The sequence below is a fragment of the Hippoglossus stenolepis genome, chromosome 9 (assembly GCF_022539355.2).
Source record: "Hippoglossus stenolepis isolate QCI-W04-F060 chromosome 9, HSTE1.2, whole genome shotgun sequence".
Classification (NCBI taxonomy): domain Eukaryota; kingdom Metazoa; phylum Chordata; class Actinopteri; order Pleuronectiformes; family Pleuronectidae; genus Hippoglossus; species Hippoglossus stenolepis.
In genome coordinates, this window is record NC_061491.1 from 1,674,906 (window position 1) to 1,701,704 (window position 26,799).

The 26,799-nt window shown below is 41.3% G+C and overlaps 1 protein-coding gene across 2 annotated transcripts; it reads right to left on the reverse strand.

Moving 5' to 3' along the window:
* Positions 1-201: 201 nt before the first annotated feature.
* On the reverse strand, positions 202-11,145 carry lhx2b (LIM homeobox 2b). Of its 2 annotated transcripts, none has more exons than XM_035165061.2 (5): positions 9,869-11,145; positions 8,381-8,583; positions 7,319-7,686; positions 4,283-4,488; positions 202-935 (listed from the first exon to the last, which is right to left on the reverse strand). In XM_035165061.2, exons 1-5 carry the CDS (start codon positions 10,196-10,198, stop codon positions 645-647), a joined length of 1,398 nt encoding a protein of 465 aa, XP_035020952.2. In that variant the 5' UTR covers positions 10,199-11,145; the 3' UTR covers positions 202-644. The 2 variants fall into 2 exon arrangements, with proteins under 2 accessions (XP_035020952.2, XP_035020951.2); XM_035165060.2 differs by having other exon boundaries at positions 7,319-7,689; positions 9,869-11,141.
* Positions 11,146-26,799: the final 15,654 nt, after the last annotated feature.

A 26,799-nucleotide genomic window follows, 5' to 3' on the forward strand; every position in this document is an offset into this window, starting at 1 on the left:
ACACACACACACACACACACACACACACACACACACACACACACACACACACACACACACACACACACACACACACACACACACACACACACACTCTATAGGGTATGACCATATAACCACTCTCAGTCAAATCGTTTGATCAGTGTGCTCCTGGTTGACTTGTGAGTACAGCAGTGCAGACAGAATGGACTGAAAGGCTCATGGCAGTCAGAGGATATCGTAACCTGTGTTTAATCTCAGATTTTCAAAAAAAAGATTTTTTTACAATCCTTCTAACAGTGACTCTTGTACAACAACATAAATACTGTGCTGGAAAAAATGAATTTCCCAAAATTAAGCAGTTTTTTTCCCCGCAGTCTCTTTCTGTAAACATTGAAAAATGCAAATCAAGTCTCAGTTCTCGACAAGACAACAACATCAAAATAACAACAACTGTTCCATTTGTAAGGCTTGCCTGCCTCACTATGCAAATAGTCTCTAATGGGCTCAGAGCAAAATTAAATCTTTTTTTTTCCGTTACCTTCTCTTTTCTAATCCGTATAAAGTTTGAAGGAGTCGACAGTGCTCAGTTTTATATCCAGGAGGCAGGAGCAGAGGTGAGGGGCAGTGGGGAGGGGTGAGGCTGTGGTGAAGGGCTCTGTCCATCAGAAGAGGCTGGTCAGGGTGGTCTGTGATGGGCTCCGGCATTCGTGGCCATCCATGCCGCCCGGCACTGAGGTGAGCACGGAGGTGACGGTGGGCATGGTGGGGTTGGTCAAGTCTGTCAGGGTAGTGGGGGTGCTGGAGGGGCTCATGGAGGCATTGGAGATATCAGAGACTGGGCCCGACGGTGTCCCACCCTGCAGCGTGGAGCCGTCAGATGCCTTGTCCACCCCGGTGCTTTCCTGCCGCAGCAGGTTCCTCCTGAATTTAGCCCGAGCATTTTGGAACCAGACCTGAGGGGATAAAATAGGAAATAAAATTAGTGCTGTTACTTCAGAGGGACTGATCCACAAAAGGATGTTTAATGGTCCTTGCTACTACACTTACTTACTTACTGACATAACGCTTATTTCTGTAACTCAAGAAAATAAAATGCAAAGAGTCATATCAAAGCATTCACCTGGAATTATTAGACTATTCTTAAATTATATTGAACCCCTTTCTCACTCACATCTAGTAGAATCATGCATAGTTTTTTTTTTAGCTCTTGTGTAGAAAACTGTGAGGTTTGATCATAATAATAATTATAATAATTATAATTATTGTTATTATTAATCATATTATTATTTGTAATTTTCAACCACAAACCTGAACGTGTATCCACATGGCTGGATACAACTCGATGTGGGTGAAACTAAATGTTATTTTTTTTGTAAAATATTTGTTGAATTTACCATTTAAAAATGGAATCACAGATTCCACCACCCTGCTTACTCTCTTCAACTCCGCGACAGTTTTTACATCATACCATTAGATTCTCTTCTCTCCAGGCAACCATTGATTTTTGGCCATTTTCATTATGGTAAAAAAGTTGCTCAGAGAAATTGAATGTGTCACGATGAACACACAGAACACCATGTCTGCTTTTATTATTAGCGGCCTTTGCAGCAGGTAAGTGAGCAGACTTATGCACACTCGCTCCTGCATTACCACACAACAGAAATAGAGGTGACAAAAATAATAGATGTCATGATGTTCACTCTGATAAAATATATCCTATATTCTCTGTAAAGTCCTTTTAATCTCTTTGTAAAACGAAGGGTGACTAATGGCTGCCTGTCAGGTGGGAAGAGACATTCGGAAAAGTCAGACTCTGCGGTCTGCGCTGGCTGTTAGGTAAACATAGGTCAGATTGCCCTCCTCAGAAAAATGACAGCATCGGCTGTCTGTTCAAAAGCCTAAATAAGACGCACCTTTGTGTTTCCCGGATAATGACCTTTAGCAGGTTTGCTGCTTCTGTCGGCAGCAAAGACAGAAGTAATGTGATACTGTTACAGAGCCTCAGAACTTCATGAGGACGAGGCCTGGGTGCGTGAGTCGACCGTGACACAGATTCAACGCACAAGATCCCTTCTTTGTTTTCTATCTATGTGTTCTATAAAAACCTCAGAAAATTATCACAAAAATCTGCAGCTGCTCTCAGCTTTTTGAAACATTTTTGTGTTTTATCCCATTGTTTTGGTTTTCTGGGCGGTAACTTTACTGTTTAGGCACAGTCTTCCCGCTCTCATCAGGCATTTTCAATGATGGCAGGCAGCTGTTCTCACTATACCTGCTCAGTACCAAACGGCAGACAGAGTCAGTTAGCCACTAGCTGGTGAACATGCACGGTTATTCTCTCGTCAGGGGTGTATAGCGTGCCAAGCTTTGCTGTTAACGAACATGAACAGTGTTGTTTTGTCACTGCACAGCATGGTAAAGTTGTTTACTTGAGCCGCTAATTAAGTTCCACTAACTTAGTGATGATTTCCTACAACTTCATAACAAAGCGCCCCGCCGGCATACAAGTGGCGGCCTTTTAATTTGAAACCGGAAATGTTCAGTTTGCGTCAGCAATAACTTAACACTGTTAGAAGAACAATAAGGCTGCTATATCTCCAAGTACAAACAGAATCACATCAGTGAAACTGAAAACCACAGAGATTCACGTAGACGCTGCAGAAATACTGAGAGCTGAGCTCAGAGAGACTTTTACAAAACAGAGCTTTCTCACTTGTCTCCTACACAGACACACAGTGGAGGGTCTTCGCTGAGGCAGATGAAGAGACTATCGTATGAAACAATGTCAGGCTGCTGAAAAGGGCGTGAGATAAAAAAAATGCTCATCTGGGACATTTTTAAAAGGATGAAAAACTGTGTATTTTGTCATTAGTTTTGGGAACAAAAGGGCTAAAATACGCAAAAAATAAAAATACAGACAAGGTCATTGAAATATTTAGATGTTTGCAGAACCCCAAGCAGACCTCATTATCTGTATCACCACCTCCCCTCCCCCCTTTGCTCTTAGTTAAGAGGACACACCAGTGCGCATCTCTGCGTTTCTACTTGCAGATGTTCAGACTAGATTCAAGAATGAAAGAACACTTAAAAACACCAAGCCAGGGTTTTCTTCTATTGTGTACAAAAGTTATACAAATCTTTACTTGTTATTGTCACTTTTTTTAAAGAGAGAGCCATAGCTCCCTATCTTCGTTTATACACTGGGAATAAAAACAAAGTGGACTTATACAGTGTGAACAATGCTATGATGGCAGTCATTACTCTCACATTAGCAATAGAATATTAATCCTCATTTTACAGACTTATTCACAAAGGTTCTGCACCTTAATTTTGGAATCAGCTTCTTGAACCTCAGTGTCCCTGATGCTACTGCATGACGTATGTGAATTAATATTTCTTTCTTTCCACACAATTGTTCCTCTCTTCTCTCTTTTCCAGTAATAAAGAGTAGTATATGAGAAGCGCAGTGACTGAGGCAGCGGTCTGTGATGAGTCAAGTGTTGGAGTGTGTTAGCGATGGAATCATGATGGAGCCATGGGAAACAGGGAGAGAGAGAAGCGCTTCAGCTGGAATAACAGGCATGAAAACTCCAACGCATCAAAGGAAAACAACTGCTTTGTTTTCTGTGAGCGTTAATTAAAGCAGCGGAGCAGAGTTTTTTTCCCTCTCAGAATTTTTTTTTACTCAGAAACCTTTTTGTCTCATTTTTCTTCTTCTCAGTCCCCCTGATAGTTTGCTGTCGTCTTTTGTGGAAATCAAACGTTCTGTTGTGCTTTCTCTTCCCCAGTGTGTAATACAGAGCTTTTTGTTTTCCGTCCCTCCGTCCTCAACATAACATCACACCATTTACTGAAATTGATTAGTTATTTAAATGTCCAGCTTTCATTTCCAGGAAATTTTGCATTCCAATAGTTTGTTTTTCCTAGCGGTAACTATTCTTTTCAATGCAGGGCTCCTTCAATTAATTCTTCAATTTGGCTTTTGTTGAAATAAATTTTAAATAAACGGAAAACAAAGCAAGAAAATGTGTGTCTGTTTTTGTTCAGCTTGTTTGCAGCTTCCTGGAGATTTTCCAGGAATTTTACTGGAATGAAAAACAGCAATATCTTAAAATAAAGCAGCTGATTTGGCTTCTTTCAGGAAAAAACTTGCTTCATATATTTCATGCTTGGAAACGAGCTGATTTGCATTGGAAACAGGAGAAATTCTTTCACCCCTGCTGGCATTGTCCCCCCTCCCCCATGAGTAAAGGAGAGCGGGCTCTCCTTTACTCAGTGAAAGGCTGCTATGCTGTGTTACCTGGAGGACCCGCTTGGTGAGGCCGGTCTTCTGGGCGAGCTGCTTGAGGTCCTTGGCGTCAGGGTTGTGGTTGATGGCGAAATAGGACTTCATGGTCCTCAGCTGGTGGTGCTTGAAGGATGTTCGCATACGCTTGGTCTTCTGACTGGAGCTGTACTGGGAGTCCCGGTCCATGGACTCGCCATCATTCTCGTTACAGCTCAGCGCTGCAGGCCAACAGGGAAAAACAGAGGATCATCAGTTGGATTTCTTCAGTTTGTTAGACTTGTGACTGTTCCTTTGCATCTGAGACTTAGTAGCCCCTGAAGTTCTCATGACACCAATCATTAGAGTATTCAATTCAATTTTTATAGTAATTTAACAATTGATTTTACATTTTTTATATATTAAAGAAAATTATGATCTCGCAAAACCTTTGAAACAACTCCACATAAGTCCCTGTCTTTGATGTCGCCTGACAACAGTGAACATTAGTCTGAACGATTCAATGTGAAGAAAAGAAAGCGAAACCGCATAAAGACAGAAGACGTTGTAAGGCCCTTCAGATGGCAATTCATTGCATTAAACTCTTGTTAACATGTTACCATGTTAACATTTTACTATTGCCATCCATCTTTTCAACATGTTCAAAAAAATGGTTTGACTTCAATCTAGATCATTTTCCTTCTTTACATCCATTAAATCCATCTGATCTGTGAGCTGACATCAGATTCCTCCAGCTGCAGATCCCCCTCCTCTACCCCAGGTCTGTGTGTCCATCCCCTGCCTACACGTCTATCTATCCTGAGAAGAAATGCTAGCCTGGCTACAAGCCTGATACACACACTCACCAACAACACACATGTATTTGTCCCAGCCTGCAAATTTCTTGGCAACACTCAAAGTGTTGCTGCATGCATAACAGTTCAATATCAGAACGCTGCAAATGATGAATATGAAGTGAGTGGAAAGCATCAGAATAACACTTCACTTAATTAGCCCATACACACCAGGCAGAAAAAAATTATGCTTTCTGGCCAAAGCATATGCTGCAGTGTTTTAACAAAAAGCAGCCTGTGTCCTGCTCATCGTCCTCACGCAGAACGTGTTCACAGTGGTAACAACACGTCGGAGCGGCTCAGGGCCGCCACATGTTCCCATCTGACTGTTCAGGTGCAGCTCTCGTGTTGTGTCTGACTGTTATCAGAAGAGGGCGCACTGCTACTTTTCTCTGCTCTTCGTTCTGCTTCAAGTCATTTTCTTCACATAAGTTTTTTTTTCAAGTGAATACAAACAAAGAAAATAAGGAGTTATTTTCTTACTCTGAAATTACACTTCTTTCTTATTTTCATGATGAAATCTGGTGTTTATATTTCATATTAATCTGTATTTTCTTATAAAAAAAGTCCATCACTAGGTGAAATCGTTTGACTTGTTTTAAAAAGAGATCCACTTGGATCATGGCTTTCACATTAAAAATAAATAAATGAAGTTGCGGAATAAAAAAATAAAGTGATGCTTTTTCTTTTAAAGAAACGGTGCCTGATCCAGGAGGAAAATAAAAAGGACAGAAGCTTATTTACGTTTTAAACAAGTGGACCTGTACAGATTTCACTTGTTGCAGCTGTTTAAACTAAAAACACTGATGAAGTGTTAAAAAGAGAAATAAAATCAAACACAAAACACACCACCACAAGAAACAAAATACGTTTGTTATTGTCCCGGACTCTTCTGAGAATCTGACACGAGGTTTTCTTTATGATCAACTTATTTTCTTATGTGAATAATTGGAAACTTAATTAACGAAAGTCAAAGCATTAAAAACTGGGGGCAGATAAAGCTGCTGCTGTGCTAAAGTTCTTGTATCCCCTGCTCTCTCTTCCAGTGAATAACTCGTCAAATCACGTTGATCCCTCTGCTGCACACCCAGTTTGGCCCAGTCTCAATGCAAAAAGGCTCCGGCAGTGTGTGTGTGTGTGTGTGTGTGTGTGTGTGTGTGTGTGTGTGTGTGTGTGTGTGGTGGGGGCTGGGGGAGAGTGGGGTGTTAGGGTCTGTAGATGTCTATGGAGCCTGACAAGTGGAAAAGGGTGAAAGCAAAAGCCAGAACATCAAACAACTTTTCTTTTTTATCCCCCAAAGGGAACACACAAAAAAATCTCCCAAAAAAAAAAAACACTCAAGAGAAACATGAAGAAAAACCACCAACTATTGGAAGTAATTATTTTCTGAGATTATCATTCAGACAAATCTTCACTAGATGCAAGTTTCTGTAACTGCATGTTTAAAGTGCTGCAGCTCATTGAGCTCAATGAAATAAGCCTTTATATGAAGCTAAATGAAGAGTTAAATCCACATTATCGGACATTTATTTTAAATAATCTCCAATAAATGTAACCACTGACTATATGTGTTTATTTCACAGAGCTTGCAGTTGAAATAACAACATCAAAATAAAATAAATCGTTAAAAATACAGCTAACCCCCAACCAAAATTAAAACATAATATTAAAAATACTAATGTAATATTAAGCACAGTATATTATAGTCTATGTTAAAATGTTTAAAGGCCTGGAATGGCTTTAAAACGTGTCCTTTACTGTTCTAAGTTATTATCGGCTCCCTTTATAAATATTACCGGAGTACTGAAGCGCGAGCAGGGATAAAGTTTTCTATGAAGAAGTTGTGCTGTTATGACCGAGAGCTGTATACAATAAAAGCCCCTATAGATTAGTTCTGTGTAATGACGCATGTCAGTGTTAATCAGTCTCTGTGTGTGTGACTCTTCATTATAAACCGTGGAGGTTGGGTCAGACAGGCATTTTCTTCACTTTCAACTTTTGCTTCGCTACGACTTAGATCTGAATTCATTGTCTTTCAGGTAAAACCGGATCAAATTAAATTGAACAAAATTATGTCTTTTTTTTTAAACACAATTGCTTTTTTTGTTGTTTGTTTGTTTTAGTTTTTCAATCCGTCCACATTTATAAAACAACAGTATCCCTGCCAGTATGAGAGCATGGGGGCTTTTGAGCGTGTTTGCAGAAGCGTCCTTCTTACCTGCGTTATAAGCAGCCAGCTCGGTGCCGGGCCCGGGGCTCTTCCTCTTCCTGGGCCGGCCTTTCTGCACTGTCCCCACGCCGTTGAAGTAGGATAGTCCGAGCGTGTTGGCCGGGCCCAGGCCTTTGTGCGGGACAACGTCCGCGTGGTTAAAATGTGTCTGATATTCTCCCTGGATGAGAGTCTCAAAGTGCAGCCGACAGTACACCAGACTGTCCTTCATGCCAAAGTGGTCCCCGGTGGTGAGCATCTTGCTGCACGTGGTGCACGTGAAGCAGTTGAGGTGGTAGACCAAGTCCCGGGCCCGCATCACCATCTCCGAGGCTGAGATCCCCAGGTGGCACCGAGCGCACCTCTGCACCGAAAATCTTCTGCGGACAACACAGACACGTCATCAGCGGCTGCGCACGGAGCCCGGAGGGCCTGTGGCGCACTCAACCTCCATGAAGCGCAAAACTGTGCGACAACTTTCCCTGGTTGCTACTGGGGCAGTTTTACAGTGTCATGAAATGTGCTTTAAACTAAACCTCACACTGAATTTGGATCTTTTCACGTTTCTAATTCAACACTCATTCTTTATTCAAAGGGCCCTCCTTCCCAAAGCTGCTGCCACTAACTGGGTGATGAAGAGGAGGGTGTGTATCTGTAAAACCTATAGTAGCTTATTGTTTTGATTGTTTTGATTTTAGTGAGTTTTAACCCCACAAACAGCGTGTTCCCCCATTCTACACACCACTTCCTATACAGTGTTGTGCTGAGAGCAACACACAAGGCCTAAATATACCAGGAACAAAATATCAGCTGTCAGCAGCTGTAAATACCAACATGAGCCTCTACAAGCCCGCAGCAGCAGGACAGAAGCTCTGCAGAGGAAACCATGTATAAATCAGTGATGGGGTACATGAAATATTCCATCACTGAAGACACACATATTTATAGATATAACTGCAAACTGTCACATAATAATCACAAACACAGGTTCGTCCTGCACACTTGTGGATGGCCCCATGCATGGGTGGAGGTCCAGGCCCCCCCACCCCCCCCTCTCTGCCTCCCTCCTACCTATAGTAGTCCTCCTTGCAGTAGATGCTGCCGTCCTTGCTGAAGCAGGTGAGCTCGGACTCCAGGTTGAGTTTGCACTCGCAGCACTTGAGGCAGCGCATGTGCCACTGTTTGTCCACAGCCAGCAGGTAGTAGCGGTCCGCGATCTTCCTGCCGCAGCCCGCGCACAGAGCCACGCGCTCGCTGTTCATGCACGGCATGGACTGCAGGTCAGAGGGGGGAGAGGGGACACGGCGTCAGGACACGAAGAGGATTAAGATTAAATGAAAAACTAAATACATTCTGAATCACATCCTGAGAGGTGGACATTAAATCAAGTGTAAAATGTTTGGGATGTGTTTACATCGTTGGATATCATTTTAGGAGACTGCAGAAATATTACAAAGACACATTTTCGTTTGAACAACCCCAATGACACACTGCACATTAATACAAATTAAAAGATCAAATCAAACCCTCGTGCAAACTGGACCGACCACAGTGACTGATTTGACATATTTTAGTTAGTAAAGGAGACTACATGGTTAAAAAACACACTCCACTATATGAATAATAACAATTATAGTGTGAATACAATAAATTATATCAGGTACTTAATGTATTTTTTATAATATATATGATAGTGCCAATCAGGAGCAGAAGCATTTTTTTTTTTACATATATGAACAATTAAAAGTGTGGGATGACATTATATAAATATTGTTACATTTAGTAACATCAGAGGGGTCGGTTCCGTTAATTTATAATAATAATGAAATGTACATTTATAAATAAGGGTTTGAGATGTGACTTCCATTCATTCATTCAGAGGCCTCCTTATTAATACGAAATAGATTTTGAAGCCGAATTAAAATGAAGACTTCCTGTGTCCCATTGTCTCTTCTTTTATTCCATCTGTTTTATAAAATATCGAGCCATCTAATAATTGTCTTTAATTTTGTTAAATTATGACAGATTGTAAAGCTGTTGTCTTTTATTGGAATGATGAGGATAAATAAATGCATCCGTGTCACTTTATTTTTCGTTTAGTGAATATTCAGTGGGGCTTTTTTTAAAGCGCTGCGTTGCTCATCTTTGACATTTCACATCAAGTCAAATGATTTGACTAATTTAACTAATTCTGGATTTTAAGGTCAATTGCAATGTTTTTTTGTATTTCTTGGGTAAACCAGCAGCTTGTTCAGGTTGTGGCTCCGTGTCATTGCAGATTTACTGGGCCTGGATAAGTTTTGGATGAAACAGTGGCTGAAGGAGTCACAGAGTTCAGGCCTTTTGGGGGAACTGGGTCTACCAGCGGCGGTTTGAAGCCACTAAATAACAAACTGGGACACTTCTTTTGGAGACTTTTTCTGTGTGGTCGGGAGTAAACGCGTTCGGAGCTGAACCTAAGCTCTCGGCGCTGCTCTGAGCGCAGCCACTGTCACATGTTCCAGGCTGCCATGCTGCCTGCGCTAACAAGCTGAGAGGGCCAAGTGAAATCTCTCCTACCGTCTCTGATTCCCCCATATCGATGGCTGAGCTGATGGCTGCTGACTCGCTCTTTCCTCTCCGGTCCATTTCTTCCACCACACCGTGCACGTCGCCTCCAGGGAGGCCATGGAAAAGCATCGTCGCCGCAGAGGGGAGGATGTTATAACTGTTCTCTTCGGATCTGCAAGCTAGGATGTCCATCAGAGGCGAAACCCTGCGCACACACTGCCACTCAGAAATCGGGCTTTTTTCTGCTTTTCCTCTCGCCGTGACAAGTGAGAAATCCAGATCAGGCAGGAAAAAATATGAGGGAAAAATTGGACACGTGTTCTCCCCACTACGTCTCATCTGCCAATGGTAACCGTCATCCGAATCTGTGCGGCTCTCATTATTAATAAGCTATGATTAATTCATAAATAACCGCACAGATGCCGCTTCTCTTACTGGAATCTGTTTTCTCTCAGCTGTGATTTTATTGTTCGTTAGCACCTGCTCTCTCTATATTTTCTTTTCCATTTACGTGGAATAAACATACCAACTATGGAAGCCCCTGCTGCATGGCTCTCTGCACCGATGACTGCTCCTCGCCGGGAGTAATATTTCAGGCTGTCGACAGTCTGCAAGGCACCGGCAATGTCTCTCGTCCTTGTCCTCTTGCAAGACAATAAAGTAACTCTGTATAAGTGGCACTGTCAGAGCTGGACAGCGGCTCTTTAATGCAACAACAAAAAAGGATATTTCCCCAAAAAAACAGCTGACCAGGCTTGCTCCCTCCTCCGGGTTCAACAGTCCAAGTAGATGCTGATTAATGCCGCTCAAACTACTTTAGCTTTGCAGAGAAAAAAGGAAAAACACACAGCCTTTGCTTCATAAAATCCGGCCGCTGGTCCGGGAGAAGCGCTTTTCCTTGACAGTAGTCTGCTACATGAATGTTTAGTCTTTTGTCAGGGAGGCCGCATACACGTCCGTAACAGCAGAGGAGGAGGAGTTGCCTTTACTTTGACTGATGATAGGCGAGTGTTTGCTGGCCCCCAAAACCGCCGTCCCTCCTTCTCAAGTCCCGGTTGGACTCTCCGCTCCTTATCAACGGGGCCCTGTTGCGTCACGACGCACCATTTATGTTCATTGGCTGTTCCGCCGTCGCCGAATTGTTTGGTTATACTTTTACCAACCGGTGTGGAAAAGCGGCAGCTTCTCTCTGCCTCCGTTACGCGCGGACCACCGGCCACCGTCCTCCAGTCATCCTCATCCGTCCGGCCGGAGCAGCAGCTTGAAAGGTCCGTTTACCGGAGAGAGGAGAGGAGGGGAAGCCGGGGATGGTGCCAGTCTCCTCAGGTGCGCTCAGGTCTGCTGGGACTCTTACTCCAGTGACGCACGGAGAGGGTTCCACACAGCACCCACACTGCTGCTGCCCACAGATCCTGCAGGAGTGGGCGAAAGTGCACGAAGTCCCCTAAAGAGACAATAACCTAAAGAAAGGACAACCACACAGCTATTAATTCATCATCTTTGTTTTGTTTTATTTGATCAAAAAATATATAACACACCATGAAAAACACCATTTCTCAAGAATAAAATGTATGATTAACTTCTCACTTAATATTTGTACAACTTTGACTTGTGATTTAACATTTGCCCTAATGTTGTATAGAAGTGAAGCTGCCTCTCAAGACTGCACCTGAAATGGTTTTCTTTTTCTAAAAAATGAAAAATATTTTAAATATCACAGGCTGAGTGCCAGCCTCCTCTCCCCAGAGATAATCATTTAAAACCAAATAGAAGGGAACAAAACGTGACACTATCCAGGTCCAAAACTGAATTGAACTGTAATAGCAAAATGAATAGAGAACTTTATTAAAAGTGTGAAGGATGTTTTTTGCACAGTATTTTAAACTTGGGTAAAAGATCCTCTAGGCACCAGGAGGTATCTCTATATTTCAGCTTTCTCCATCCTTTTTAATGTGTTTGTTTCCTTGGAAGATACTGTGGACCGTTCTGATGTCATTTATAGGCCAACAGCCTGACTCTTTTATTTGCAGCTCAGACAGAGGACGCAGTCTGCCTCAGCAGCGGGAGCTGCGGAGTGAAGCTGAGCTGATCCCGGATCCGCTCATTCTAATTAGCTCTCTGCTCTTAATTGGGAGGGGAAAGCGGACTTCGTCATCAGAGGACGCGTTTGAGGACCGGAGGAGAGGTTTGATCTTCCACAAAAGACGGTGGTTACAGCGGTGTGGGAGAAAATTACATGTTATCACATCACCGCTCTTTTGTTGTTTTTCAAACTGAAGTCAGTTCAGTTAGTCAAGTGATTAAAACAAAAAGAAACCCATGCGGCCATTCAACCACCTAACTGATATTATATGTATTTTTTCAAATTATAAGATTATAAGATTATAAGATTTCCCCTGCATATTTATGCGCTTAAACAATATCATATTTGAAATTGTCCCCTTTCCTTGATATTTCTCATTCCTTATCTATTTCTTTTCCTCGCTTCAAAAATACCTGTCCTCCCCCTCCACTCATAACAGTCCGCGTTTAGGCTATTGTGAAATTTTATTGCACAAATATGATGTTAAGCTCCTAAATCATTATGCAAATCACCTCTCTGTAATACCCTTAATTGAATACATGCATATTTATCATTTGCGCTTTCTAGCTGCTATAAGGTTGGGTTTATACATTAAACATAGCGACAGCGGGCATGTCTGCGGGCGTGTATGAAATATGATATTAGGCGGTAATGTAAGATTAAGGAAAACACATCAGTTTGTACCTATTTGTATCAAAACACTAGCTCGTTTCTCTGGTTTGGTTTGAGTCATTGGTCAGAATGAAGAAAACGCGCTAACACAGAATTTAAGGAGGAATCATGCAAATGTGAGGCGAGCTGTGGACTGAGCTCAGTGTTCACCGCAGAGCAGGAGCAAAGTCACAATATGATAATTACCAACAGAGTCAAGCGCGTTAAGGCAGAACTGTGCTGGTTAAAAAAGCCCAATATTTAATAAATCTATAGTACATTTATTAAAAAAGGTAAAAACTGAATTAATTACAGTTGCCCAACACATCTTGCTTCTCTCTCTCTCTCTCTCTCTCTCTCTCTCTCTCTCTCTCTCTCTCTCTCTCTCTCTCTCTCTCTCTCTCTCTCTCTCTCTCTCTCTCTCTCACACACACACACACACACACACACACACACACACACACACACACACACACACACACACACACACACACACACACTTCTCATTTTTTGACGGAGGGGCAGCAGCAGTACAGGGAGATGAAGAGATGGGACAAAAGAGGCAAACTATCACCAACACTCACCAGTCTGTTGTCATGGAAGCACATTCTCTGCTGTGGACACATCACTTCCACCAGTGTGTTGCCACTGACCATGTTGCCATGTGTCCACCTCATTAAGATCTCCAGCCTAAAAGTTGAGTAACTCTAAATGCAAAGGTTAAACGTATCCTCCTCTGTTTGGATGAAACAACTGATCTGTCAGGTTTCACTCTGGAGTATTTCACTAACGAGTGCCTAGATCACTTTAAAACAAATGCTAATGATGAAATTAGGAGCAAGGACTTTTACTGTGTGTGTCTCATCTTATTTCAGGAATATACTTTATTTTATTTCTCCCAAAATTTCAAGAGATTTAGTTGAAACTATCTGCAAATTTTTTTATTTAGGTATCAGTTTTTTATTTTGCAAATGTAACAGAAGGGTTATCTTTGTAATGCGTATCCTTACAAATATTAATTGATTTTATTTACATATTTTGTGTACTGGAATATATATGCCAGTGTGTAGGTTTCTTTTGTTCTTTATTTTAATTATATAAACTGGCAGTTCCATTGGAGAGTGCAAGCCCCTCTGAGCCCCCCAGAGGTTTTCTGCAGCTCTCCATCACATTTTTATACATACATATAATTTGCATCTCTTATATATGTGTAAACTAATGAAAATCAACTCACAGCCAGAGACTTTGTCTCAGATACTGGTAACTATGTCTCTATCACAGTTATTTCTCCTGAATGACATTGTGGGCAATTAATGAGCCGTTTCATTGTTTTTTATGTTTATTTGTACATTAATGTGATGTGTAATTTATTATTGGTGCCACTAATATTTCTGTTTGTAAAATACAAAATGTGACTATATCTCAACACTGTATATATGTAATTAAATCATAATCAGGGCTGTAACCAAGAGTTTGGAAGTACCCTGAGCTGCTCCTCTATGGTGTCACACCCCTGCACCCAAGAAAAGGCTGAACAGACACCATCAATAAAATAATTTCATTGTATTTTGCAGATGTGATTTATTGAAAAAACAAGTTAAATTTATTTTCTGTCAGTTTTGTATCCGGAAGATTATGTTTCAAAGCCCCGTTGCACACTGACATGAGTACTATACTGCTGAGGAACTAGCAAGTGGTTTTCTTTTGTGTTGTGGCCTAAAACAGTCACATAGTCAACAGTACATATAATGAGTCTATAAATCAGCTCATCAAATGTATACCATGAGTTAGTTTGTTTTCCTTTCTTGAGGAGAGAAACCACCCTTCAGGTTGATGAGAAGCACACATTTTAAAAGATGCATAAAGGCCGGATGTAATTGTCCTAAATGGTAAATGTGATAATTAGATCTTTCTTCCATATCAGTCACTCCTCCTTCAAATGAGAAAGTCAACATGTCTCAAATACTAACGTTTGATAATAAACTTCAGTTTTAACCGTTGCAATGTTTATTCTGAAACTTCTCTGAAGGTGAACAGGAGTGAGGAATAACAGTTTGATCACAGTAAAAGTGAGACTAATGAGGCTGTTTTAGATAGCGGGTTCTGCTCTGTGCTCATGTCCGCCTTTACTGACAGATCCGCTGAATGTAAAATATGACCTGATACCAGGCTCAGGCTACTGGAAAGCTGCTGTTTAATTGGCTAAATGCAACAACATGTTTAGAGTTCACTAATCCTAACAAGCACCATGGAACTAATAAACTAACTTAAACACTTTGTTGATAGGCGTATGTGTGTGCGTGTGTGTGCGTGTGTGCGTGCGCGTGTGCGTGTGCGTGTGTGTGTGTTAGGGGGGTGTTGCTGCTTGTCGAGGACTAAGATGCTGATGCAGCTCCACTGATTACTCCTTGTCCCGTAATGATTTCCAAACGGGGCAGCCATCAATAACACAAATCTGCATTTCTCAGAAAAACATCACCCTCGTCAGGCTCCTGGCATCTTTTTGATCTCTCCCCGTTTTTATTAATTGTATTCAGCAGAAAGGTAGGGGGTGGGGGGTGCGTGGCTCTAATGGGATGCTGCTGTGGAAGTGGGGAGCGGGCTATACGCTCTCTGAGGAGAGCGCGGCTGTAATTAAGAAAGGGAACAAAGCAAAGGAGACTAAAAACACAGGAAAAAGGAGGAAGCGGATCACATAATCACTGTGGCTGCGTGCACCATCCACGCCGCGCGTGTACACCCACTCTTAATGTAAGATAGAGTCATACGCGAGCATTAACACGGAGCGCACCCCGCAGCTCCACACCTGAGCCTCTGTCGTGTCAGTCTCATCCACGCAGAGTGCACGCACATCACATGCACCCCCCATTTTTTTTAATTTAAACATTTTTATTATTATTAAAAAACCTCTACAGAAATAGTAACGGTTAAAAAATAATGCTAATGTTTAAATAAGCACACTTTGTCTTTTTTCCTCAAACCCTTTAATGCTTCAAATGTTTTTTTTCTTTAATAGAGAATTTCCCCAAAATATCAGGGAACATGACATTATTCATTTTACTTAGAGAGCAACACTTTTTTGTTGTTGTTCTTGATGAACGCTTTCACATTTTGGGAATTCTGCAGTTGTTTTAGTGTCAATAGAAAGTCACTCTTTGCTTTGTAGACACATACAACCAGTGACAGGAGGTTCTGAGTACTCATTTCCTTCTGGTCGGGGACACAAGCCACAATCTCTACAATAATCAAGCAAATTGTATCCAGATTTGTTCCATTGCTTGTTTCCATGTGCACTCTTATACCTCTCAATTCCTTGGAGGAAAGTAATTTGGCTGAGGTTGAAGAGCAAGGGAAGATGGATGAAGGGAAATGAAAGAGATAGCCACTTGATTCTGATATTGCAGCATCCTTCCACCCAACTGTCAAAAGCCTTTTCTTGTTTTTTCTACACAGATGATGAAGAACAAGCAGATATAAGATGTAAACTGTAATATTCCCTTTACTATCTGGATTCAACATAAACACAAATTAAATATGGTTCTTGTGTTGTAAAGATGCGGTTGTGTCTCATCCAAGAATGAGACCTCTAATAGACGGCAGCACGGAAAGCTTTTCAGCTTCACGTGGAGGGAGGACATGTTAGGGATGGAAGCATGAGAGGTGAAGCTTTTTAAAACTTTGCTGAACTTCACTCACTGAGTGGGAGAGACGTCACGGTATAATACTGTTTGATTGACATATGATTTACTGCACAGTGGAAAAAGCACCAGTGACTGAAATGATCCAAAAATACACAGCAGACAGTGATGCAGAAGAAGACCCAACAGGAATGCCTCGTAATGACCCATCCCAAAATTACCAGTCGTCACATTATTGACAGGAGGAGAGAGCAGTGAATGGAGGAGGGAAGCAGCGAGGAACACAAGCTATACGATGCTTCTTTTCAGCAGAGCATACTCCTGGAGTCGTTGCTTACACTGAGGCAGCATATGTTCACACTGGCATGGTGTTGGAAGAAACAGAAAAAGGCATGTTGTTCCAGATTTGGCATCGAGATAATCTGTTGGAAATTATTCTTTGTATAGATGTACTCAATATTTTCCTGACTACAAAGAGTTAGAAATGTTGTTTGGATGATAACATGTTCAAGATTATTTGCAAATTATGGAGGTTTTAAGGGGTTTTGGACAAATCACTGTAAAATGGGTGTAAAAAAGACCCCGTGGGTCTGGGAATTTAGATTTTCTAATTAAGTCTGAAACTGGTCAACAAAGAGGAAAGCAGCATGGTCAACAAACAACGACAAAAACAACAATCTGAGCCAAACAATGACTGATGATTTTCAGTCTCATGTATACCTTCATTACCATTCATCAACTAATAAATATCTTTTAAAAAAATGTAAAGCTCTCCTTTCACACATTAGCTGGTCAATGGCCAAATTAGTCAATTATTAATGGCAAGAATCATATCATATCATTTATTCATACTAAAAAAGTATTGATATTCTGTTATTTATAATTGTTATTTATAATTAGATATCTAGATGATAGATGGATAGATAGATAAAGAAATAGAGAAATAGAGAGATAGGTAGATAGATAGATAGATAGATAGATAGATAGATAGAAGGATAGATAGATAGACAGATAGATAGATAGATAGATAGATAGATAGATAGATAGATAGATAGATAGATAGATAGATAGATAGATAGATAGATAGATAGATAGATAGATAGATAGATAGATAGATAGATAGATAGATAGATAGATAGATAGATAGATAGATAGATAGATAGATAGATAGATAGATAGATAGATAGATAGATATATAGATAGATATATAGATAGATAGATAGATAGATAGATTCTATCTTCTTCATAACAGTGATTTTGATTGTCACAAAATTGTAATATCTTTATTTTACTTTATGCATAATTTGCAACGATTGGGGCTAACCCTTACCCTAGCACTGGATATAGTTCAGGCCTGTTCAAAGATGTAACGCAAAGATGAGTTCAAGTCAGTAGGGGAGTCTCAGTGGGGGAGCTTCAACGGATTCTGACACACCTCACATAAACTCTGTATATCAGAGTTTAGGACTTTTAATAGTATTTCGAGGAATTAGAGTGAGGGAGGTGCTGAACTTTATTCCTCAGAATGTGTCAGAGACTAAGAACAAGAGCCCTGCGTATTAAATAACCATGTAATCTGTTAATTCTTATAAAAAAAAAAGGTTCTCTAAAACTGAAAAGATCACAAGGTTGTTCCCTGACAACAGTTGAATCTTGTATGGCGATAATCAATAATTAGCATCATCTGTTTGTCTCCTTTCTCATGGCAGAGTTGTGGTCCTGTTTTTCTCCTGGTTTTGTGCAGCACCCACCGTGCTCCCACCCCAGCCCCTGTCAATCAGCCCCAGACTGCGAGGATTACAAAAGAAGCTCATTCTGCCACAGGAGCCCCTCTTTGGAGAGCAATTCTAAAACTTACATGCTTCTTATTTGTTGGGTCAAAGGTTAAATTGCTGACCCTCCCCTCCATTCCTCCCTCTCACTCTCCCCACTGTGGACAAGCTGTACTCGGAGTCTTATATTTACATGGATTAGAGTCCTTTCACGCTGAAGAAAAGAGCTGGTTCACAGTCAAAGCCCGAGGAGCAGTCCATGCTGCCCGAGTGGCCACATTATTCACTGGCAGACAATGACCATATTGTAGTTATGTGGAAGAGGAGGGGGCAGGAGGAAAGAGAAATCCCCCCTTTGCCATGGCAAAGTCCTACACTTGTGCCACGGAGAGGGGAGGGCCGAGCCCCATCCGCTTTTTCAAGCAGAGCAAACAAAGCCTGCCTACTGTGAACAAGATGAAGATGTCAAAAGCTTTTAGGCAGGGGGGTGAGACGGGGTTTAGGGGATAAACCAACAAAACAAGTGAAAAGGTCTTTTCTCAAATGGATAAATCCTACTAAGTCTACATTTCCACATCAGATTTACTCTCTCCTTTAACATCCTCTCTCCTCCCCTTTCCAAACCATGCCATATTGAAAAACAAGAAGGAAGTTTCAATTTAAGGAAGGTCCACTGCTTATTAACAAAGCTCCTTCTTGATTTTCTTTGATTTGAAGAAAGTCATGAGATCACTATGAAATATTTGAATCTACCTTTGTGAAATAATTTTGCTTCAAGCTAACTGCAGCCAGGGGAGGCTGCAACAGTTTTACAATAAAATCCATGTGAAAGCAGATTTTGAAATCATCTTTAACTGATTTCAGATTCACAAGCTCTTCAGAATTAAAAAAATCCTTGATGCAGACCGTTAAATAAAATCACCTCACTGTTATTCTGTCTGTGTAAATGGCAGATTTGTTTCTAGTATATATATGCACCTACAGATATTTCTCTCCGACATGCACCTATGGCAGTGTGATGTCTCCGAGGACAGAAGCCCGAGGCACTGTGGAGTGAATGACATAAAGAGGCCTGGTATACAGCCACAGCCAATTCACATGCAAATAGTCAGCCTTGCACTGACTCTGATTAACTCCCTGTGAGTTCATAGTTTCCCTGTTAACAAAGATTTAGCCGCTTTTGAGTGAAGCGGTACATTAAGTGGGGAGAGAGAACTGGTGGCGAACCTTACAGTAAAGCCCCTCCCGGCAAACAATGCAACCTTCGTCCTGTCGGCCTAATCCGCCTCGCAGATGCAGGACAGAGCCGGCGCTGGTACAACGAACGAGAAAAAGGAGACAAAAGAAAGCCGCGCTCTTGTTTCTCATTCCATCCCAGCAGCAAAAGTCCTTCAAAACCCCATGACTGAACCCAGTGAATGACTTGAGTTTGAGCCAGTCAAGAGCTGTGTGCCCAGTGGGCCCTATGAATGAGAATGGGTCAAACTGCTCTAAAGCACTGCCTGTGTGTGCTTTTCAACAATGTCCACAGCGCTGCAGACTCACTGAGTGCATGTTGACAGAAAAAAAAGGATCACAAAGAGTCAAACTAACATCATCGAAATGATATCAGATAAAGGCAGGGTATCATTGACATATAAAAAGTGTGTTGGATCAAATTAAAGTCAGTCTGCAGGTGCTGCAGTATAGTGTCAACATTTTCTTTCATGTAATCAGTGCCTATTTTGTGCTTTACATTTGGGTTTCTTTAAACACAAAACAACAACAGGAAAAAAAGATCAAAAATGCTCCCAAACTCCTCCTGTGCTGTCATCCAAGTGTCCGTAAGCCCCGACATTCAAATTCATTTACACCATGTTTTTAGCCTAAATGTCCGGTGCTGTCCTCCTCTGGAGCCGCGAGCTTGTGCGGTGCGTGCGTGCACACAAACGTGAACATGGCTACAGGCAGTTACTTCAATTGTATTTGATTTGGCTGCTACACTGTTTACCCCTGAAACTCCAAAAGAGTTTTGTGGACTCAAACACTTCACCCACCCCTCCATCGGCTTAGTGGTGAGACGATAATGAATGATTTCATTTCATTATCGCGTGAAATGTCCCTTTAAGGAGATATTAATGTTAATGCTCAGAGTGCTCAAACTGCATACAGAGACAGTGGACACACATCTGTTCACACATGGCACTGCTGTTTCCTAGAAATTGCATTCATATACTATTAAACTGTTTTCTAATTACATTTACATGTAATCTCAGGCTGGATTACTTACAGAGGCTTACTTTCCGGAAGTGCTTTATTTATTAAAGGACCAGTGTGTAGAGTTTAATGGCATCTAGGGGTTAAGTTCTATATTATATATAACTGAAAAAAAAGAAACCCTCCCAACGTCTGTATTCACAGGCACTAAAAGTTGTGTATGTCAACCAAACTGCAGCAGCACTGTGTCTCCACAGGCAGCAGGAATCAGAAATAATATCTACAGGCTAGTCCAACAAGCGGCCAAGTGTCTGACTGGCACATGAAAGAATCTGGTGCGACCCAACGCTACCAAGTGTAATGTAGGCCTATGAGACAAGCAGAGCATAGTGGGTCGACCCTTGATCTGGTATCAGAAGCAGTCGAGTCAAGTCGAGATGAGTCAAGTAACAGACACTGGTTTAAAGTCCTGAACAGTTTCTGGTACGGTAAGGCCTGAGTGAGAAGTGTGTGTCAATCTCTCACCACCTGATCTGCTTGAAGCCAAACTTTGTCGCACAGAATTCAAACAAATTTTTAACAATATTTAAGACTGTAATGCTTTCATGTATTCAGCTGAGCAGTTGGTATCCCAAAATGTGAGTAGATGAGAGAAGGGGAAATCTTCTGTCTTTTAAGAGTGTAAATATATGTTCTGTATTTCTAAGAGGCAGTAAATAGCAATGTCAACTCAACTAGCGTCAGACCCATAAAATACCAGGTGAAAAGTTTCAAAAGTTCATAACTGAGCCTCTACAAGTGGATAATGTGCTGCAAGATCTGATATTTTGGTGATGTGAAATATGTCCTTTCACTGCATCCACAGCTCAGCGTTTGAGGGTCATGGGGGGCTGCAGCCAATCCCAGCTGTCATTAGGAGAGAGCTGAAGTCCATCGTGGACAGATCACCAGCTTATTCCAGGGCCAATGTACAGAGACAAACTATTCACACCTACAGTCAATTTAGAGTCTCCAATGCACGTCTGTGGACAGTGAGATGAAGCCAGAGTACTGGAGCCACAGAAAAAAGAAAAACATCACCGTGCTGTTTAAATATTTTATTGATATAGGCCTATTCATTGATCAGTGACTTAATTGAGACTTGTCATGTAAATTTGCATTACAAGATTTAAAATTTGCTAATAAAAATCACTTTAATAATCGCAATTACGTTCCTGACAATAACTTTTTTGTTGTTGTATATAAGAAGCTTGAGACAGGGTTGCATTGCATTGTGGGCAATCTTTATGGGCGGCACATATCGGTCACTGTTGTCACTGCTGACACGTTCTGTGCTGTGATCTATAGATAGCAACCTACAGTGTGTTTTTTTCTACAGTGATATGTGTAAGTTTAAAACTGAGTATGTCATAACCCTTAAAGAGCAGAGGCTTTTGACACAGGCCTGTTTGATTGACAAGGATCTCAGCCAATCCCAACCTGGTTGCTGTGTAGTCATGTGTCCTAACATCTAAAGAGATTAATAAAAATTCAAGCTGCAAATGTCTCCTGAAGTTGTTTTACTCACCAAACCAATTGCAAACTTATGTTTATCTTCTTATGTCCTGTCACAAGTTGATGTGGTTACAGCGAGGACTACAACTTTCACTGGACTGTGCTCTTTTAGCAAAATTTGGGGATACTGTTAAAACATATACATGCCAGGGATGTGTGTGACTCTATAGCATGTTTCATGTGACTCTATAACATGTGTTTAGGATGAGCGTAAGGGGGTGTATAAATTGAGCGATCTTGCATTAATGCGACTTTCTTGTGCAGCTATGATTCATATGGGCTGGTTGCTGTGCCACCCTTAGCTTCGGCAGCAGCACCCTGCATGGTACTGATCTGCTGGTGTGAAACCATGAGAATAGCCTTTGTCAAGGTGTACTCGCTTCAATTCTCACTCATCTCCCCTGGCATAGGGGTGTTAAATTATATGCTCCAGGGGACTCCACATTCATATTTTTACAAGACCCAGGTTATTAGGCAAACAGGCTCTGCACATGTCCCCCGCTATGACAGTTTTCACAGTCAAGGATTTCGACCTTTATTTCCATCCAAGTACCGCCTGCACTCCCCTTCACAACCCTAGTGACACACACACACGCACACACATACACATACACACATGTACAACCCTTACCACCCCTCACCAATTCCTGCTCCCTCTCCCTCTAACTAGGCAAGAGCCTCTAAGTCTGTAGCGGGTGTGATCACAGTATAGTTGCTCCGGGTGTAAGACTCCAGGCAGAACGGCTGTGGAGCTGAACCTCCCAGTCTACTCCGTGGATTGATAGCACAGCCCTCAGCCCCCACACCTCTCACTTTACAGCTTTATTTATAGTCCCACTCTGCACAGTTCTTTGGGGAAAAAACTGTGCTTCTGATGACCATTCGTTTGTGAAGAGGAGACAAATTACAAATGTGAGTTTTGCCTTTGTACTCTGAAAATGCCTTTTTCATAACCAAAAACGGGCCTGATGAAAAGACCAGGGAACATCAAAGTGCTTCACCCTCCGACAGAAAGGTTAAAAGTTGAGCTTGAACACTGATTCTCTTGCATTCTTCCCGGCTCCATTCTCATTAGTCACTCATTTTAATCAGATGCACCATCAATTAGTATGACTTTTCTGTGTGTTTGATGCATAAAGGTTGGATCTCAAGGACGCAGAACTTTCAGCATACTCAGACTGAGGGAGGACTAGCAGCCAGTGTGTGACGCACTCATGACTGTTTTTTACTGCCACCACAGAGGAAGTGGTTAATACTCAGACCTCTAGGGTCCAAGTCAATATGACTGATACAAGGGTTTATATGTCAGTGTTACTGGGGGGTTGCCTGTATGAAGATCTTATAGACAGAAAATAGAACTAGTGTGGGTTAGGGATGGAGTTTTGATTACAAGTAACTTATCCTCCACGATCAAACAAATTGGTCTATAAATCTGAACTGATCAATGAATGGTTATTTTTTGACAACAGTAAATAATACAATTTTGAGGTAAAACCTTACTTTGTGTCTATGTCATGCAAACAGATTTGATTGGAAGATGCTGACAATAAATTCATGCATGCCAATGTACTGTATATTAGAGGCGGGACTATGGCAGGAATATCATAGCAATGACATGCCTTAAGGCAGTTCATGCATTATCACAGAGTCCTTTTGTTGATGATTTTACTCCAAAACCCTCCTCCTCTCCTTAGCCCTAACCAAAACTGTGTTACATCACAGACACACAGCTTGTAATGTGCAGACATGACGAGCAAAACATGTTGTTCATACACAATGCTATGACATCATGCGGATAAGATTGATTTGTTTACATAACTGATCCAAACTTAAATAAAAATTATGTTTTTGATTTATCAATTACTTTTATAAAAAAAACAGGAGAAATAAACAAATAACAAGGAATAAATACCTCTGTCTTTAAAACAGCATTGATTCTCCTGAGTACAGTTTTTTCATGTCCCTGACAGGTTGTTCTAAGCATTATGGAGAAGTTGCCCCAGTTGTTCTGTCTCAGTGTCTTTTGTCTCTTTGTGTGAACCCAGACCGTCCCCATAATGGTGAGATCAGGGTTCTGACACCATCTGCTAATAGACAACCACTGCTCATCAGTATCGGAGTCTGAACCAATGGATTCAGGAGAAAAATAACAACACACAAGGAGATTGTCTCTGAATATAGTTCTTCATGAGTCTGGCCTGTGTGTTTGGGATTATGGTGCAGAATGAGTCATACACCACCCTCGTGGATAACAATCTAAACAAAACCTAATCTAAATTGCTATTAAAGAAGCAAATACAGTCTATTTCATTCCAAAGTTTTTAGTGTCTTTTGAATTGTGCAGTGGTTGGGGTGGAACATTTCAATTTCAGCAGAAAAAAACCGGTGTAGGAGGCAGAGGGAGCTTTGACAGAAGCGTTGGAACAGGGATCTGCTGGTGAAAAGCAGGTAGCTGAACAGAGTTGAAGGAGTTAACACTCAGCTGTGGTTAATCTCCTCAGGGGGACTTTGGGGCAATATCCAGTTAGAGTGGAATGTGAATGTGTGTGACTCTGACCATGGGGCTGGCACAACTGTCTCTCACTCCTCCTGCAGAGAGCCTATGGTCGCTCCTCTCAGCAGTGTTATTTCTCCCCAGCACCCTATTAAATCTGCTCTCAACACATGGAACTGGCTTCCACCATGGTAGACAAGCAACTCCCCTGAGCCTAACCACTGACGCTTGAATCCAAACCACACAAAACCTCAGAGTACACAAGTGCTATACTGGAAAAGTAACTCAGCCCTCTACAGATGTTGGACAGTCCAATTCAGACTTTGGAAGAGGACAATTACAATGAGTCAGGATTCTGACAAGGAAACTTGAACAAGATGTGGCATTTCAAAGATTTCTGAGACGCTTGTGACACCCTGTTAAAACATTTATGTAATCACATGTACTGTTAAAGCTTCAGTGTGCAGGATTTACTGATATCCAGTAGTGAAGTTGCATGTTGCTGCTGAATGCCCCTCACCTCACCCTCCCCTTCCAAACATGAGAGATCCTGTGGAAGCCTTCAGTTGTCATACAAACCCAAAAGGTGTTTAGTTTGTCATGTTTGAACTACTGTAAAAAACATAGCGGCCTCTGTAGAGAGGACCCACTCCCGATGTAAATATAAAGTATTTGAATTAAAGAGCTCATCCAATAGGGTAAAGACATTTTTTACAATTTAGATGAAACACACTCGTGAAAACATCACTAAGATTATTTAATAGTTAATTTCTGCCAATAGATCCCTTTCACCTAAATCTTACACACTGAACCTTTAATATCTCACCACTGTAGTTACAGCATGTAAAAAAACTAATAATAGAATTTTTTGAAAGACACCTCCTGAAACACATGCACATGGTGTATACACATCTAAATAAATAGCCTACATATTATAAATTTAAAGTTAAGGACATATGCTTACAGTGTGTTAATGGGGGTTCACCCACAGCTGTAGCATACCAGGCCAAACTTAAAACTAATCAGGTGTTACTTCAATAAATAAAACCCTGATGTAAAAAAATACAAATGAGATGGAGTCAAATTTTCAGATTCATTCTTGTTTTAGCCCTGGGGCTCCTATGAAAAGCCTCAGCAGGACGTGTACCCCATGTACTCACGCTGTGTATTTACCCCAATATTTTGTACAACATGTTCATAATTGATTGGTTCATTTAAAGAGGCTATAGATTGTGTGTATGAACTTACTGGTTGAAACTATATGTTTTTGTTTGACTTCACAAGGATGTTATAAAGACATCATTCCAAGCATATAATCAAAGATAATATTTTATCCTTTTATCGTAACTACAATACATTGTCCCTATTATATCTACCTATATTATCGTTAATTGTTTTTTAATCATATAAACAGTTTTAGCTTAATATGAGAGTAAATGAAGCTCAGTTTCATATTCTCAAGCTTAATTTTGTAAACAGCAGTTTGACTGTTTGGTAAATGGGGGCAAAAAGGCACTAAACAGTGTCAAGGTTAGGGGTTAGGCCCACAGTGTTAGTGGGCTACCCATGCCACTAATTAAAGCAGATGTACCACGTATCTATTAATTCACTACACGGAACCCACAGCGGACATCAATATCAAACTACCAAGTCTCTGTTTTATGCCTTCTACTCTATGAGGCCATGAATCCCCAGGGTTTGTTTACCCTCTTGTACAAGCATGTGGAGTGTTATGTAGAGTGATGTGTTGCAAAGAAAGCATTCCCCTGCAGTTTACTGTGGGCTTGGCTGGGTATGGCAGATGTCTGCAACAGTGCTCTGCTCCGAGTTGAGGGCTCCATTTCAAAGGCCTGTTTACTGGCAAGCCTTAATAGGAAGTGATCTTAAAGTGTTCCTTTAAACATGTCGGAGGCTAATGGTTTAATTTGCTCTGGGTATTACTCTGTCTAATGAGATTTAGCATGTGCTCCCAACTGCACCGCTCAAACACTCATCTTTTGGAAAGAGAGACATAATTTCCTCTGTTCATTTATAACACTGCTCGTCTTTGAATCAGATCAGGTTTGGGCTTTCTGATTAAATGTGTGTCTGTGTTGCTTACATACTGGTGGCGTGTGGGTTTGACTTTTTGTTGAGTGTGCAGCGTATGTTTGTGTATTTTAAGATTAGTTTGACGTGATGTGTTGATGTGTTTAAAAATATCACAGGTACTGTATCACTGACTGCAACACACTAATGAGTTTCCAGGTCTGCAAATTGTGCCTTTAATTTGTTTGAGCACCAAAGAGAGTTGTGTGATGCTTATGTGTGTGTGTGTGTGTGTGTGTGTGTGTGTGTGTGTGTGTGTGTGTGTGTGTGTGTGTGTGTGTGTGTGTGTGTGTGTGTGTGTGTGTGTGTGTGTGTGTGTGTGTGTGTGTGTGACTGAACAGTGATGGATTGGCTCCCACAGGCCTCTGGTGTGTTCATTTCCAGAGTCCGGCTGGTGGCTCAGGTCATCCCAGGGATCAAAGGCTACGCCTGGATCACAGCAGCATCCTTCCCTCTGGTCCAGG

What these genes read in the sequence shown, in the direction of transcription:
- lhx2b (XM_035165060.2), bottom strand. Translation starts at nt 10,198, where the DNA reads ATGAGACGTAGTGGGGAGAACACGTGTCCAATTTTTCCCTCATATTTT. An exon ending in ATATGGGGGAATCAGAGACG is followed by an intron (nt 8,584 to 9,868) that starts GTAGGAGAGATT and finishes TCTGACCTGCAG; the next exon opens with TCCATGCCGTGCATGAACAG. An exon ending in TGCAAGGAGGACTACTATAG is followed by an intron (nt 7,690 to 8,380) that starts GTAGGAGGGAGG and finishes TGTTGTCCGCAG; the next exon opens with AAGATTTTCGGTGCAGAGGT.